General features: G+C 43.5%; 1 protein-coding gene across 5 annotated transcripts in view; it reads right to left on the bottom strand.

Moving 5' to 3' along the window:
- The window catches only part of GCN2 (protein kinase family protein), a 253,789-nt gene that overhangs the window by 220,304 nt on the left and 15,827 nt on the right, over positions 1-17,658 (bottom strand). For all 5 annotated transcript variants that reach the window (XR_015187920.1, XR_015187919.1, XM_086511103.1 and 2 more), the window contains exons 4-5: positions 810-915; positions 448-555 (exon numbers count right to left, since the gene is read on the bottom strand). Coding sequence is in view for 3 of the 5 variants with exons in the window: in XM_086511103.1 (XP_086367229.1) it covers positions 448-555; positions 810-915 (214 nt within the window). In the remaining 2 variants the exon portion in view is untranslated. The remainder of the gene's footprint in view (positions 1-447; positions 556-809; positions 916-17,658) is intronic.

Consider the following 17,658-nt stretch of genomic DNA (forward strand, 5'->3'; position numbering starts at 1 on the left):
GCTATGACTTGGGTTCCCTCATTTTATCATCTCAATCTTTCCGACTCTGAACTCCTGTCCGTGCTGTCTACATCTGTTTTGACTGGGTATCCAGATAATAGCAAATCTTTCTCTGAACGTAAGAGGTTCCAAGGTATATGCTGATCTAATCAAAATATAGGTGAGAGGTGTTGTCCTTAGGTCCGCCAATAGAGGTTACATCATGAGCAGGAGAGCCTAAGACTTTCCATGTTGCCACAATATTGGAAGGACATTCTGGAACAAAACCAGCACGTACATTGCCAGTAGTCTGTCCCCTTCCTACGCTCATACCTGCTAATCTTGCCTGCATATTCTAAAACAAGTCCTAACAGCAACTTAATTGCAAGAATGTCTGAGTTTCAACACAAGGAACTCCATTATCAGTAGTATCCATTTTGATTGTTTTGAGTCAGAAAGATTTATCACCTCGACTTTCTGCAAAGGCTCGCTTTCAACATGTTCAGACAAGAACTCTTGCGCGGCTTCCACCAGATTGTAAACCATGACCCTGCCTTCTCGTGAGATAGCACTTGCCTGTTAAGAAAATCACAACGTCGATCAACTTATTCTAACCCTCCTGCTATCACCACCAACCCAACCCCAGGCATTACACGATTTGAACATGACAAGAGGAAGGGAAAAGGGCGGTTTGGTAATAAAGCCTATCACCTTTATTTCTAGGCAAGGAAAAGGAAGCCAATGCATGATTAAGGATGACTAAAGCCCTCACACCTATACCAAATGAACATCTTGAAAATTAACATAGCCCATAAATCCCAAATGCTTACTTGATCAATAAGCAAGGAATGTAACAACTGCAACTCATCGTCGGTAAGTCCTTCCATACATTTGACTTGTAACTTTGGAGGCTTGTAAGGATATCCTGGTAAGCATCTGGAGGTAAATTTTAGTTAATACCGTATTAGTAAAAAAAACATCAAATCATCATCTGACCATAAAACATTTCGTTAGCTAATGGAGGGATTTTAGAGATATGCATTCCCAACCACATAAAACTACGGTCTCCTTTCTTTAGATCGTCTCAGCTTTTTCAAACTATCCAACTTTGTCATTTGATGTTCCATCTTCATCAAGTATTGCAGGCATTCTTATTTATACTTAAACACTGCACAAACACTATTTTGAACGAAAGAACAGAGCATAAAATCAAATTCAGAGGCTTGTTCGCACCTTCTTTACAGCCAAAACTCTCAAGTTAAGTTTATTACAAAGTGAACCCTCTCTGTGGCTAGTTAATATTTTGCGATGAGAGCTTGAATTGCTTTTTTGTGTGAAAGATCTATGTTTCTTGAATGGTTTTGATAATAGAGCGCACTTTTAGTCGCTATCAAAAGCCCTAAATGTAATATAAAGAGGGGTTGCAAGTTGCTTTGGCAAGAGCAAAACGTTGCACTTCAGGCAACACTTTAGACACTGGTCTATCAGTGTGTTGGGGACAACCAAATTAGTTATGCCCAGTTTGAAAGCATCCAAAACATCTGCCTTCTTGTAATAAGGTGTTTCGTTGTTGAGGCGTCAAACGAGGCCTTTGCAATTGACTTTCACACGAATCTCGAGAATCTGTTCGTGGGTGCTGGGAGTTCTAGTTATTGGCCGGAGTTACTTCTGTAGTAAACTCTAGCTTGCCTTTCATCAATTCGTAGCCAACCGCGGCATGGTCCATAAGCTCTTGCATAGTTGAGACTTGCTTGGACAAGCAATATTCATGCAATGGTGATGGTAGTCCAATGGTGTATCGCTCGCACTGGTCCTCCAAGGAAATGAACTTAAAGAAGGAAACCAGGAGGTAGACGTCACAAAACCTTTGGTTATAGTCGTCCGTGGTCTTTGTGGCAAGCATTTTCAAGTTGCCCCATTCTGCCAAGATCCGAACTTCAAAAAGAGAAGTCATATAACTGCGCGCAAATATTGTCTTGAAAGCTTGCCATATCCTTGGAGCGAGCGGTTGCATCGCGATTGAACTCCACCACTCATGGCATTATCTTTAAGAAATCCTGTTGCTCGAGAAATCTTGGATTCTTCGGTATAATTTCCCAAAGCATAGATGTTGTCAAATTGCTGCAAGAACTGCAATGCTTTCTTCCGATCTTTCATCTTGGAAAAGGTGAAAACTTTGACTGTGGTGCCGCCATCCTTGAAATCTTTCGGTTGGTTAGGCGTGTATCGCGGGTATTGATAATAAGGGTATCCATATGGGCTCCAATTATTGTAGCCTGGTGGCAACGACGATGGCAAAGGCGGTTGCGCTTGATCAGGGTCAGATGGCTGCACCATATTCCTAAAGACTCCCCTGATTGGAACAGACGGCTAGGAAGATTGCCGATTGGAAGCTCTCGTACTTTCTAGTGCCGGAGGAGGAGGAGGTGTTGCTAAATTGGCTTTATCTGACAGAAAAATAATTATAAATGAATTATTGGATTTATAAGTGAGAGGGTTTTCTCGCTTGGAACAACAAGAAAAATAATTCTAAATGAATTATTGGAATTTTAAGTGAGAGGGTTTTTCTCACTGGAGACATCCGAGTACAGAGTATTCCTAGTGCGTCATTCAAAGTAATGACGGGAGCACTATGAACGGAATATCTTTAAGGCCACCAAGAACGGGTACTTCTGATGCGTCACATCGGATGGGTGACAGGGAGCATCGGGAAGAAGTATCTGACCATCCAGGAACGGACATCTCTCTGATGCGTCATAGGATGGGTGACATAGAGCATCGTGAAGGAGATTGTACCGTAAGTTCGGTAGGAAAGGACTAGGTGATGGGTATTCCTGATGCGTCACAAGGTGCGTGACGGGTGCATCGGAAAGGAGAGATCCATAGTCGAGAGGAAATCCGAACTGGAAAAGAGGAATACGCGTAAAGACGCAAGCACAAGAATAAAGATGGGTTCTGAGAAGCTTTTCTTAAAAAGCGGAATATTTTAACGAGTTTTCTGGGAAGAGCAGACACTTTCACACGAGGAATCTATGTTTGCATTGCATTTGTACATGTGGTTGCATCCAGGGACGCCTGGGAAGTGTTGTGAAAAGCATTGTTTTAAACTTATAAGGTTTTATTGAGTTTTGGGCAGATTCAGACCAATTTTAAAATATACCCGCCGTCCACTTGATAAGTGGGCAACCACTTAGAAAATAAAGCAACAAAACTAGCCAGCGAATTCTCTCTCCCTATTTCGGGTAGAACAGCGAGAAAAAAAAACGACCGCGATCTCTACGCGAGCAGCTATTCATGCCGTGGCCAAGGAGCTATAAAAGCACCACATGCCCTCACTGAAAGAAGGTTACCAATGTCAACAAGAGAAGACTCTGCCACCAGATAACGCAAGAGATCGCGAGACTACGAAGCACGGAAGTCGCTTTCCCCCCGCAAGAGCGACAAGTATCTATTGTGGATTCGCCATACGAATTGTTGTCGCGTGTTTGCGTGTGTTTGCAGGTACTTCATCGCGAAGGAGAAGCGAGAAGGCTTCGGCCTACGCTTGGGAATTCTAAAAACGGAACTCGGAAACTATCTGCGGAGTCTTGACTCCGAGTACAGAAGGAAAAAGAATTGAGAGCTCGTCTCTCGAATTTCCCTTACGAGAAGTAACGACCATCGAGTCAGAGAATTAGAACGGAGGGGTTTTCTCCAGTTCTTGTGCTTGTAAAAAGATTCTCCCTAATAAAGGATTCTCTTTAAGGGGGGGGACCAACCCATCTTCTGGTCCCCAGTACTGTGTCGATCTTCTCACTCTCTATCTCTCTCTCTCTATCTATTTCTCTCTATATCCTCTGGCTTCAATATTAAGTGATAAATTCTATTTATTCGAGTATATTTTATATTGTTATGCGCTTCCGTTTGTGATAGTGGTATCAGAGCATGGTCTCCTCTCTTTCTCTGTGAAGGAGGACGACTCTGGGAAGATACGGGAAGAAGCCATGACGAGCCAAGAGAGAAGTGAGCAGGCGGAACCCTAAGTCATGCAAGGAAAAAGCTCGCAGAGTTGGGAAAATTTTTCTCTTTGCAAGAAGTCGACACAAGACTTGGGATTCTCTGAGAAGGCGACAAGAGCATGATGCTCAAGAACCTAGAGAATCCAAGGAGAAGAATGCTCAAGATCCTTCAAAATCCAGAAAATATCCATGAACATCAATCCAAAACCATAACCAAGAAATCCCGTCATTCCGGGAAGGATATGAAGAAGGTCTTTAGACCTAGAACACTCCGGTCAAGTTTGATACTTTTGACGGAAGAGAATATGTCCCGAAAGCTACGGTTTTCATTCGACAGTATGAAGTTGCCTTTGCAAACAGCAATTCTGAGAAGCGCCGAAGGTGAGACATGTGACGAAACACCTCAAGGGGATTGCAAATACTTGGTTGTATACCAAAGCTTTGCAAGGAACTTACAACAAGACTTGGATTCAATTCAAGGCTGAATTTTCGAACAAATTTTTCCCTCTACGCTTTGAGGAAGGCATTCAAGAAGATTGGGATTGGTTTGCCCAATAGGAACACGAGCGAGTCCAAGCAAGTAGTGGTTCACTCTTGCCAAGGTAGCTCCACTCTTGACCCTCTCTGAGGAAGGAAAGATGAAGAAATTCAATGAAGGACTTTTGCCCGAATTTTGTAAACCCGTCTGCAAGATACTTTGCAGCAGATGGTGGAGTCAGCAGTAAAAGCTGAAAGTGTACATCTTAGTGTACATAGAATACAATCCCCGCAGTGGGACGAGAACCATTGAACACAAAAACAACGAATTTTTGTTACCTCTCCTCGAAGGATACATTGCTATCCGGAGAAAGTTTGGAGTACGGGAATTCAATCTAACTCCTGAGCTTTTGAATAGAAGACCCTCAAACTTTAAGCGAGAGGGTAGGTCTTTGATCAAAGTTACATCTTTGAGGAAATCATAAAGTGCATGGTGCTTGTTTGCTCTTTTGCACGAGGTATGGTTATGTCTGACCAAGACTACTCACTCTCGAGTGTTTATGAGAGTAGGATCAATTTGAAACATTGTTTTCTAAGATGAATTGGGTTCCTCAACTAGCCGGAAGGTCAACTATTGATCTGGTATCCGGTAATTCTCGAATAGATTACCTGCTATTGTGAGTAAGAAAATTATGAAGGAACCATTCTGAGCTTTTCAGCAGAGAAAAGCTTTCATTAAGCTTGAATACTCTTTAAGCCCACACCCCCTAGCCGGTGAGGGAAGACATGGTAGTGCTTTTCACACAAGTGAATGAACACTCTCTTTACGAGGGAAGGAACAAGTGACGACTACGGCCTGTGCTCGAGGAATCCCAAGGATTGAAATCTTAGTTTATTTGATGAGCGGATTTTGCTCTAAGATCGAGCCAAGGGATCGTCAAGATGAGCGTCTTCGCTCTAAGGATCTTACGAAGGGAAGGTAATTTCCCAGGTTCACCGAAACTCTAACACAACTTAAGAATTATGTGTACTTTTGAGTACATGGATAACACACGAAGATGCAGACCTATGCCAAGGAACTAAACGAGAGTTTGTTATACTCTCTTGAGCGCCTTTTTGCGCAAGGTTATGTGCAAGGACATAGACCTAGATCGATTTCTAGGAGGATTATTCTTGTCGGAATTGAGAAGGTGGAATTGAGTTAACCCCAGTACTGTGTCGATCTTCTCACTCTCTATCTCTCTCTCTCTATCTATTTCTCTCTATATCCTCTGGCTTCAATATTAAGTGATAAATTCTATTTATCCGAGTATATTTTATATTGTTATGCGCTCCCGTTTGTGACGGGAGGTATCACCTCGGGTATAAGAGGGGGTAACATGTAATTCAGAAACTGTTGAAAACTTTGCAGCATCTGTAACAAACTTGGACACCTCAAGTCAGGGTTCTACCGCGACACAGTAGAGATTCACTTTAAAACAGTTCAAAATTTACAATTAGGTCGACACGGCAGGGGGTAGTTCCATGCCAAGAGGTATTGACCCCAAAGACTGGCGTATATCTTTCTGTATTAATCTGTGTTCAAAGTACAAGAGAGTAGGTAGGTGCTCACTCTCAGACACTGCGTCCAGATGCTCTGAGAAGTGAGGCCTTGTGTCACAAAGTGATGACGTGGCGGACAGCAGAAACCCTAATTTCTGGCTGAAGCCCTAAAATTCCTGCAAACCCTAAAATCTGCCAAAAACCCTTATTTCCAGCAAACCCTAAAATCAGGCTGAAACCCTAATTTCAGCAAACCCTAAAATCTGCAGGGATGCTGACGTGGCAGCTGGTACGGAATTCCGCAAATTGTTTTGCGCTGACACTTTTGGGCGTTGCTTTTCTCCACGATTTGTGTGTGAGAGAGAGAGAAAAATATATTGCTTTATCTATACTATATATTAAGGAGACTGGTTTTCCAATGCCACGTGTCAAAGTTTGCTGCATCCGGTGAGTTCCGGTTTATATGAGTGAAGGGGAGAGGGGGGGAGAGAGGGGCCGCCGAAGGCAGCCGGCCGTACTAGTTTTATTAAAGCCACAGATAGAGAGAGTTTGTGAGAGAAAGCTTTTATGCTTTTGGATTTTGAAGCTTTTGGGGCTCTGTTTTTGGGCATCCCTTGTACTTTTAAATACGTGGTGAGGGCTTCACTTCTCAGAGCATCTAGACGCAGAGTCTGAGAGTGAAACCCTAGCCACTCTCTTGTACTTTGATCTGATTAATATAAAAAGAAATACCGAAAGGGGCGCCAGTCTTTGGGGCCAATATCTCTAGGCACGGAATTCCGCCGGGCCAGTGCAAATCTATTGTGATCTGTGAATTGTTTGAAGTGGTTATTTTGTGCTGTCGTGATTGATTCTTGACTTGGAGTGTCCAAGTTTGTTACAGTGGTATCAGAGCAAGGCCGATTTCTCTTCTACGGGAAATCCGATCCCCAATTTTTTTTTCTGCGGCACCTATGGCTTCAGGCAATGATCAGTCGACTCCCTCTACATCTGGAGATGCGGGCAGAGATCACAACGAAGATTCCGGCACGGAGTATGGCCCGCCTAGGCCTACTCCAGCGGAGTAGCAAGAGATGGAGCGTCGTAAATTGATTGATGATGCAACAAAGATGATGCTCAATTTTGCCAGGGACCCGAAGATGGCAAAATATATGAACCAGACCTCTTTGGAAGAGGTACAGACGGAGTGGCAGAGAACCACAACACCACTCCCGAAACCCGCTCTCAAGAAACCTTCTGCCTCCAAGAAGTATACGGAGAAGGAACTGGAGAACGTGGTTGATGCACGGATTGCTCAGCTTTTCGACGTGCAAAAGAAGGACAAAAAGCACGGCAAAAAGCAGAAGAAAGGCACTGACTTCCCGGGATATTTGGGTCGTCGCTCGACATTCGACAAGGCAAAGAAACTGAAGAAGCGTGTCAAGTTTGAAGGCTTACCTAGTTCTTTTTCTTCTTCTTCTAACAGTTCTTCTAGCTCCTCGGATTCGAGCGAAGAAGACAGAAAAGGTTATGACTGAATGCCACTGTCCACCTTTTACGGGTCACCGCGGCATTGCTACCACCATGAAAGGGGTAGAGAAATATTTCTTTTGGCCGAGACTCAAGAAAGATGTGGAAGAGTTTGTGCGCAGTTGCTTGGTATGCCAGAAGGTCAAGTTTGACATGCATAAGGCACAAGGATTGTTACAACCTTTACCCATACCCACCCGCCCCTCGGAAAGTATAGCGATGGATTTCATTTTTGATCTCCCGAGAACACAGAGTGGTCACGATGGTATCTCGACTGTTATTGACAGATTTAGTAAACAGGCTCATTTCATTCCAGTGAAGAAAACAGTCAAGCCGGATCACTTAGCGAGACTGTTTGTGGCCCAGATCTTCAGATTACATGGCATGCCTGAGACGATTGTCTCCGACAGAGACCCTAGATTTACAAGTTTGTTTTGGAAGGCAATTTGGGAGAACATTGGCACGCGGTTGCAGTTCTCGTCATCGTTCCACCGCAGACTGACGGGCAATCCGAGATTGCCAATTCAGTGGTTCTAGATTTATTGAAGTCTTATATCTCAGATCAGAAGACTCAATGGGAAAGATATTTACCTTTGGTGGAATTTGCCTACAATAACACGATACACTCTTCGACGGGGAAGACGCCATGTGAGATTGTTGAAAGTGCTGCGAAGGTTCCATCCTTCCTGAGCACGAAAGATTAGATATTTGAAGCGGATGAATATTCGTGAGATTTGGATACGGCTTTTGCCAAGGTTCGCGAGACTTTGCAGGAGTCTCAAGAACGACAGAAAAAGGCAGCGGATCGCCATCGTCGCGACTTGAAATTGAAGGAGGATGCTTGGGTGCTCTTACGTTTTGAGAAGGCACACCTACGAAAGAAAAAGGGAAAGGAGAGGCTTTTTCCAAAGCTTAGTATGCGATACTACGGACCTTTCCAGATCACTGACAAGATAAATGATGTCTCCTTCCGATGGAAACTGCTAGATACTTGGAGGATTCACAATGCATTGCATGTGAGTCTCTTGAAACTTGTTAAGGGTGATGTGCCTGATGATGGGGAGCCCGATGAGCAACCCAAAGTGGAAGAAAATGAGGAGATCCTTGATCCTGAACAGATTTTGGCACATAACGATACGAAGAATGGTAAATTCCGAAGGCGGGTTCTTGGTTAAGTTCAAGAATTTTCCTGCATTTGATGCGAAGTGGATGGAGGAGGAGGACCTAGCAGATTCTCCTCGCATTGTGAAACTTTACCTCGATGTTTTGGTTTAGCATAGTCTACTCCAAATGGAACCCAGAATTCAGCTTGGTCGGAGATCTGGTGCATTCGGATGCACAAGAGGGGAGTCACTCCGCTCCCTTGTCAACAAATGCCTTGATTTTGATACTAAAGTCACTGATGTCTCTTTGAGCTTCAGGGATACTGAGAGCTGACAGTATTCTGCTGGATGACTTTATGAAATGGAATTCCTGATAATGATACTGATTTGTTCTTGACTTCTTGTGAGTGCAGGATTTGTTCTTGACTTCTTGTGAGTGCAGGAACTGATGTCGAAATGACTGCAGCATTTTGGTCTGATTGATCTTGAATAGACATGGTTGCAATAGGGGTTAGTCAATCGGACATCCATGAGGTCCCGATTGAACCTAGATGTGATTGCTAGCTACATTGCCGATAAATCGTGGTCTAAGATCTGAATGAATGTTGAATGTCATGTGATGTCTGGTGATGTCCTGTGATGTCGTGTGATGTGACTATTGATTTTGTACATGTGCTAGATGTGTGTTCCTAATACGTAGGTACTAACAGTCAGTGTTTGCTAAGACGGTTTATGGCTTTTGTCGGTTTTGCAGACGTAATCGCGGTCGATTACAATGCTTTCAAGAGGGGGGTATGTCACAAAGTGATGACGTGGCGGACAGCAGAAACCCTAATTACTGGCTGAAACCCTAAAATTCCTACAAACCCTAAAATCTGTCAAAAACCCTAATTTGCAGCAAACCCTAAAATCAGGCTGAAACCCCTAATTTCAGCAAACCCTAAAATCTGCCAGGATGCTGACGTGGCAGCTGGTACGGAATTCCGGAAATTGCGGCGCAATTTGAGCTGACAGCTTTTGGGCGTTGCTTTTCTCTACGCTTTGTGTGTGAGAGAGAGAGAAAAAGATATTAAAGCCACAGATAGATAGAGTTTGTGAGAGAAAGCTTTTATGCTTTTGGATTTTGAAGCTTTTGGGGCTCTGCTTTTGGGCATCCCTTGTACTTTTAAATACGTGGTGAGGGCTTCACTTCTCAGAGCATCTGGACGCAGAGTCTGAGAGTGAAACCCTAGCCACTCTCTTGTACTTTGATCTGATTAATATAAAAAGAAATACCGAAAGGGGCGCCAGTCTTTGGGGCCAATATCTCTAGGCACGGAACTCCGCCGGGCCAGTGCAAATCTATTGTGATCTGTGAATTCTTTGAAGTGGTTATTTGGTGCTGTCGTGATTGATTCTTGACTTGAAGTGTCCACGTCTGTTACACCTTGCCCAGTTATTTACAAATATAAGGGATGCCCAAAAGCAGAGCCCCAAAAGCATTAAACTCAAAAGCTTTCAATTCAAAAGCATCTGTCCCAAAAGCTTCTTAAATTAAAGCACATTGCCCCAAAGCTGTTCAAAATTCAGCTGCTTTTTTTTCTGCAATTTTCGTACAGAAATGCCACCTCAACCTGTCAGCACAGATTGTGCCGCAATTTCTAGAATTTTGTACCATTGCCACGTCAGTCTGTCGACGCATATTGCGGGGATCTCCAACAGTCTGCCACAGGTCATGTCTGCAGTGTCCGAGGGTCAGCCACGTCATCTGTTTGTGACATACCTGATGAGCGCGCGGCGGTGTGTGCAAGTGATAGAGCACGCGAAGATGTGCAGTGTTTGTGCAGAGAGGGGTGGCGAAAGCCAGCAAGAGAGGAAGCGCTAGCAGAACGAAGAGGGAGAGAGAGAGAGCTCACGTTTTTGGGGAAAACTCAATAAGTGAGTTTTGGGTTTTCCCACTTTTATTATAAGTGACCTTTAAAAAATGTGTCGAGATTCAATATCAACCTAGACAAAGTATAAAAATGAACAAAAAGGGGTTATTTAGGCCTTTAACCCAACAACCTCCCACTTAAAGGCATAAATGACGCCTTTAAGTTAACCAACTCCCACCAGCTGTATGCAATGCTCATGTTGAGCCTTAGCAAGACTCTTGGTGAGAACATCTGCAGGGTTATCCTGTGTGTGAATCTTAGTCAAGGTGACTAGACCATCCTCCAATACCTGTCGTATGAAGTGGTATTGCACATCAATGTGCTTTGTCCGTGCATGAAACATGGCATTCTTGGCCAAATAGACAGCACTTTGGCTATCACATCCCAAGACAGGAGTACTAGCAGGCATACCAAGCTCTTTGACAAGTCTGCCCAACCATATGGCCTCTTTAGAAGCCTCAGTTTAGCTGAAATATATTCAGCCTAAGTAGTACTCAATGCCACAATTTTCTGCAGTCGTGAACACCAAGAGACAGCACCACCAGCAATAGCAAACACATAGCCACTAGTGGACTTCTTGGTATCCAAGTCACCTGCCATATCTGCATCACAATAGCCCTGCAACTTCATGTCACTTTTGCCATAGCATATACACCTAGATTGTGTACCTGACAAGTATCTCAGAATGCATTTCACAGCTTCCCAATGTGCTTTGCCGGGATTGGACATGTATCTACTAACAACTCCCACCGCATGGGCAATGTCAGGAGGAGTGGCAACCATAGCATACATAAGAGAACCACAAGCTGATGCATAAGGGATTCCCTTCATAGCATTCACTGCCACGTCATCCTTTGGGCAGTCGGCTTTGCTAAGTTTTGTGTGTGGAGGTAAAGGTACTCCAAGTGACTTAGCTTCAGCCATGTTAAACCTGTCAAGTACTTTAGCAATGTACTTTTCTTGAGATAAGAAGAGCAATTTCAGCTTTCTATCTCTCTTGATTCTCATGCCCAAGATGTGCTCAGCATCACCTAAATCCTTCATTGCAAAAGCTGAAATCAGCTGACGTTTAAGAGCATCAATGATAGACTTATGCTTCCCAGCAATCAACATATCATCTACATATAGCACAAGGATTATAGGACTTCCATCATTATCCTTCTTTGTATACAAACAATGGTCTGAATGGCTGCGTTTAAAGCCTTGAGACAGCATAAAAGTATAAAACTTTTTGTACCACTGACGTGATGATTGCCTCAAACCATACAGTGCCCTTCTTAGTTTGCATACAAGTTCCTTTCTATCAGGAACTACAAAACCCTCAGGTTGCTTCATGTAGATATCTTCATCAATGTCACCATGAAGAAAAGTTGTTTTTACATCCATTTGATTCAATTCTAAGTCAAGCACTGCAGCGAGAGCAAAAAGGATACGCAATGTCATAAGCTTTACAACAGCAGAAAAGATCTCTTGAAAGTCAATCCCCTCTTTCTGTGCATACCCTTTGGCAACTAACCTTGCTTTATACTTGGGCTTTCCATCAACACCTTTGACCTTGTAAACCCATTTGTTAGAAAGAGCCTTTCTTCCTTTAGGCAATGGCACAAGATCCCAAGTATTGTTTGCATGCAAAGATTTGATTTCCTCTTGCATCGCAAGCTCCCACTTACTGCTTAACTCACATGATTTTCCCTCTTTATATGTAAGAGGCTCTCCCTCATCTGTCAACATAACATGATGCAAAGAGGGGTCAAAGCACTGTATCAACCTTCTGACACGAGTAGACCTGCGTACCCAATAATCTACATTCTCAGGCACAGGTTCTACATCAGGAGGCAACTCATTTTCAGCATGCTCATGCTGCTGAAAATCATTTTCAGCCATGACAGGTGGCTGTCCATCCTCATTTGGAGCATCTAAATCATGTCCTACCTCTTCTGGCTCAAGGTTAACCAGCTGATTATCAATTTCAGCTTGCGGTAATGCATCCTGAGGCTCTTTTTCAACATCAATAGGTGGCAAGAGAGGCTTTGACCGATTTCTTGTCAATTTCAGAAGATATAGCATTTTTCAACAATTTAGCCTCATTGAACACTACATCTTGGCTGCGTACCACCCTCTTAAACTGAGGCAACCATATCCTGTAGCCCATTTCACCCTCTTCCCCATAACCTACGAAGAGTCCTTGGATGGACTTGGCATCTAGCTTTGTCCTCAAGTCATTACGAACATGGACAAAAGCCTCGCAGCCAAACACTCTCAAATGATCATAAGAGACAGGTTTGCCAAACCAAACCTCCTCTGGAATGTCATTTTTTAGCGTACTGTTAGGAGAGCGATTGCATACATGAACTGCAGTTTTCAAAGCCTCTCTCCAAAATCCATGAGGGAGATTAGCCGTAGACAACATGCAACGCACTCTCTTACATAAAGTACGGTTATACCTCTCAGCCACACCATTAGAAGATGGATTATAAGGGGCTGTCAACTCCCTTTTAATCCCATATTCTTCGCAATAACGCTGAAATTCAGCAGACGTGTACTCCCCCCCATTGTCAGATCTCAGACATTTAAGCTTACTACCCTTTTGCGTGGTCACAAAAGCATGAAACCTCTTAAATGCATTAAATGTCTCACTCTTATTCTTTAACAAATATGCCCAGCCTTTCCTAGTGCAATCATCAATGAATGTAACAAAGTATGATGCACCACCAAAAGACTTAACAGGCATTGAACATACATCGGAGTGAATTAAATCAAGAGCATTAGCTTTGCGCGAGACACCAGAATAATAAGAAGACTTCTTTTGTTTACCATACAAACAGTCATTACAAAAATCTAACTTGGTGCCCTTTACATCAACCCTCTTCAAAGAGGAGAGCACATCAAGTCCCTTCTGGCTCATATGGCCAAGTCTTTTGTGCCACAACTCCAAATGAGAAGCAACTTCTTTTGTTTACCATACAAATAGTCATTACAAAAATCTAACTTGGTGCCCTTTACATCAACCCTCTTCAAAGAGGAGAGCACATCAAGTCCCTTCTGGCTCATATGGCCAAGTCTTTTGTGCCACAACTCCAAATGAGAAGCAACTTCGGTCACTGCAAGAAACTTGCCAGGCAAAGCTTTGCCATGTAAATAGTACAATGTACCACTCTTGCATCCCTTGACAATGAGCATTGATCCCTTAAGCAACTTCCATGAACCCCCAGCAAAAATGGTTGTATAACCCTGTGCATCCATTTGGCCAACAGACAATAGACTCTTCTTGATGCCTGATACATACCTTACATCTTTAAGCATAAACTCTTGGCCATCATTTGCACTTAGCAATGCATCAATGACATCTCTACATGAGATAAGCATGTCTTCTGCATTTGCTACAACAAAATCTAAGGGGCATAAAGCTGCAACCAAGATCTCCTCACTGTCGGATAACTCTGTGATAACCACACTAGAGGATACATTGACAGTCTTCGAATCCTTGGAGGAGGTACCTGCTGATTTTTCCCCTTTTTTATCCTCTGTCTTCTTCTTCTCCTGTGATTCCTTCTTTCTTTCCTGCTCTTTCTTGAAATACCTGCAATCTGGCTTCTTATGGCCTTTTCTGCCACACTGATAACAAGTCACATCCTTATCCCTAGACTTGCTTTTGCTCCTGTTTTGAGTCTTGGTACCTGTATTTTGCTTCTGACTTCTACCTCTCACATTGTAAGCAGAATTGCCACCTTCCCCACCACTAGACTTGCGTCTAATTTCCTCATTTAAGATGGAGCCTCGCACTCCATCATATGTGAGGTTGGGGCTATTACTCAAAGAAACCACAAGCGTTTCCCAAGAGTCTGGCAAAGTCATCAACAAAAATATGGCTTTCAACTTGTCATCAAAAGGTTGAAGCCCAGTATCCTGTAGCTGACTCATAACACTGGTGAAAGCACTTAAGTGCTCAGAAGCCGACTTGGCTTCGTCAAGCATCATGTTCACCAGTTTGCGCATCAAATGCAACTGATTCATAGGGGTGGCATTCTCATAAGTGGCCTTCAACTTATGCCAAATTGCATGTGCAGTGGCCAAGCCCTTTATGTCCACCAGAATGTCATCGGTCACAGCCATTTTGATATAGGCCTTTGCCCTCTTGTTGAGCTTGGCCCAATCCTCATCCGGCATTACCTCAAGCTTTACAGCCAAAAGGGCGTCCTCACAATCCTTGAGGAAAAAAATCCCCTGCATCCTGTCCTGCCATAGGTCGAAACCTGTACCGTCAAATCGCTTGATTTCCATCAAGCTCTTGGCATCAGACGACAAGGAAGTAGAGGCCATTTGCACGGATAAAAATGCAGCAGAAAGTGTCTACACAAAATCTGAAAATTTTTAGTGATCACAATGTACCGCACGTTGCATACAATGTGCTGAAAATTTCAGCAATTAACAAGTATCCCCAATGCGTACTTGCATAAACCCACAAAAGGCGTACATAAACCTCAATTTGTGTATATAAAAACAGTCCAATTCTGAATTTTCTGCAAATTTACTGTTTTGGCGTATCAATTTGCATCAAATGGACCTGTTTTGAGTGGGAAAAGCAAGGGGCATTCACGGGAATCGATTTAGAACACCTGCATTTTGCTGTTTTGACCTGTAATTTTCTGGTTTTTACCTGTTTTGACCTAATTTCAGCCTGTTTTAGGCTATTTTGGGAACCCTAATCACCCTAGGTGACACCGGAAGCAAAGGGCTTCGCGATGAAAGCGGAAATTTGACGCGAGAGAAGCCTTTTGCCTGCTGTCCAGTCACCTGCGCAAAGCTTCTGAAACCCTAATCTGGCTCTGATACCAGTTGATGAGCGCGCGGCGGTGTGTGCAAGTGATAGAGCACGCGAAGATGTGCAATGTGTGCAGAGAAAATTCGCGTCGCTCATCATTTTCCACAAAAAAAAAAATAATAATAATAATAATAATCCGCCTCCGCGATTTCCGGAATTTAGGGTTTTTGGCAAAAATTAGGGTTTGCAGGAATTTTAGGGTTTCTGGCAGAAATTAGGGTTTCTGCTGTCCGCCACGTCATCACTTTGTGACATACCCCCCTCTTGAAAGCATTGTAATCGACCGCGATTACGCCTGCAAAACCGACAAAAGCCATAAACCGTCTTAGCAGACACTGACTGTTAGTACCTACGTACTAGGAACACACATCTAGCACATGTACAAAATCGACAGTCACATCACACGACATCACAGGACATCACATGACATTCAACATTCATTCGGATCTTAGACCATGATTTATCAGCAATGTAGCTAGCAATCACATCTAGGTCCAATCGGGTGGGTATGGGTAAAGGCTGTAACAATCCCTGTGCCTTATGCCTGTCAAACTTGACCTTCTGGCATACCAAGCAACTGCGCACAAACTCTTCCACATCCTTCTTGAGTCTCCGCCAAAAGAAATATCTCTCTACCCCTTTCATGGTGGTAGCAATGCCGCGGTGACCCGTAAAAGGTGGACAGTGGCATTCAGTCATAACCTTTTCCCTCAACGGCTGTGTAACGCACACATAGTCTTTTTCATCAAGTAGCCTTCCCGAAGGGAGTATCCAGCTACTGTCTCCCCATCCCGTATCCGTGTGAAAATATCTGCAAAATCTGTATCTGTGGCACACTGATCGACCATATCCTCGAAGCTCCTATGATGTATAGCGGAAATAGCCAGAACCAACGGTTTCCGAGACAAAGCATCTGCCACCACATTCTTCTGTCCCTGCACATGGACAATCTGGAAGTGAAACTGTGACAAGATGTTCGCCCACCGCATCTGCTTTTCCGAAAGCTGCTTCTGTGACAAGAAGTAGCGCAAACTCTGATGGTCTGTAAAGACAATAAAATCCGCTCCGAGTAGGTAATGCCGCCACTGAGTAAGAGCATGGATAACCGCCAAAAGCTCTTTCTCATAAATCTGTGCTGTCATCTCCGGCCTAGAGAACAAACGGCTCTCGTAAGCTATGACATGGCCTTCTTGCATCAAGACCGCACCCAGACTACGACCACAAGCATCACAATATACTTCGAATGACTTCTGCAAGTCCGGCAAAGTCAAAATAGGTCCCGTAGTCAATTTCTCTTTCAATGTCTGAAAGGCAGTCACCTCTGTGGGTCCCCACGAAAAAGGTACTCCTTTCTGTGTCAAGATATGCAAAGGGGAAGCAACCTCTGCAAACTTTCGTATGAACCGCCTGTAGTATGAACATAGTCCCAAGAAGCTTCTAACTTCATGGACATTCCTCAAATCGGGCCAATCACGGATAGTCTCTATCTTGGCCGGGTCCATTTGCACTCCTGTTGTGTTGCTGACACAATGTGTCCCAAAAAGTGTATCCATGGTAGGAAAAAATTCACTTTTCTTTGCATTAATCACTAGCGTGTGATCTCGTAATGCCTAAAAGACTTGAAGCAGATGATCTCTGTGTTCTGCCTCATTCTTCGAGAAAACAATGATGTCGTCAAAGAAAGTGCCAACAAATAGCCTGTACTCTCGAAAAATCCTGTCCATCATCCGGTTAAATGTCGCAGGAGCATTGGTTAAGCCAAAAGGCATCACCAAAAACTCAAATAACCCAAAAGTCGTCCGAAAAGCTGTCTTGTAGACATCTCCTGGCGCTATCCTGATCTGATGATATCCACTCTTCAAGTCAATCCTGCTAAAGCACGAGGATCCCTGTAACCTGTCGAGTATATCATCGATCCTAGGAATCGGAAATCTGTTCTTGATGGTGATTTCGTTGAGAGTGCTATAATCGATGCACATTCTCCAAGATCTGTCTTTCTTCAAAATCAACAACACTGGAGAGCAATACGGTGAAGTACTAAGTTGGACAAGACCCTTTTCCAAGAGGTCTTTCACTGAGTTCATAATCTTTTCATTCTGTACTCGGCTCACACAATAAGGTGGCCGATTCGGTGGTGTGCTTCCAGATATCAGATCAATGGTATGATCTTCAGGCCCTCTCAAAAGCAATCGGCATGAGCGTGGAGAAAAAAATCTTGGCGTTCTTTTCTTCAGGTCAAAACATATTCAACTTTTATCCATGGTTCAGTTCTCCCAAAAGAATGAGTAAGAAAACTGAAGTTCATCAAGTACAAT

The sequence above is a fragment of the Adiantum capillus-veneris genome, chromosome 4, assembly GCF_014529385.1.
Source record: "Adiantum capillus-veneris isolate H3 chromosome 4, ASM1452938v2, whole genome shotgun sequence".
NCBI classification, from domain to species: Eukaryota; Viridiplantae; Streptophyta; class Polypodiopsida; order Polypodiales; family Pteridaceae; genus Adiantum; species Adiantum capillus-veneris.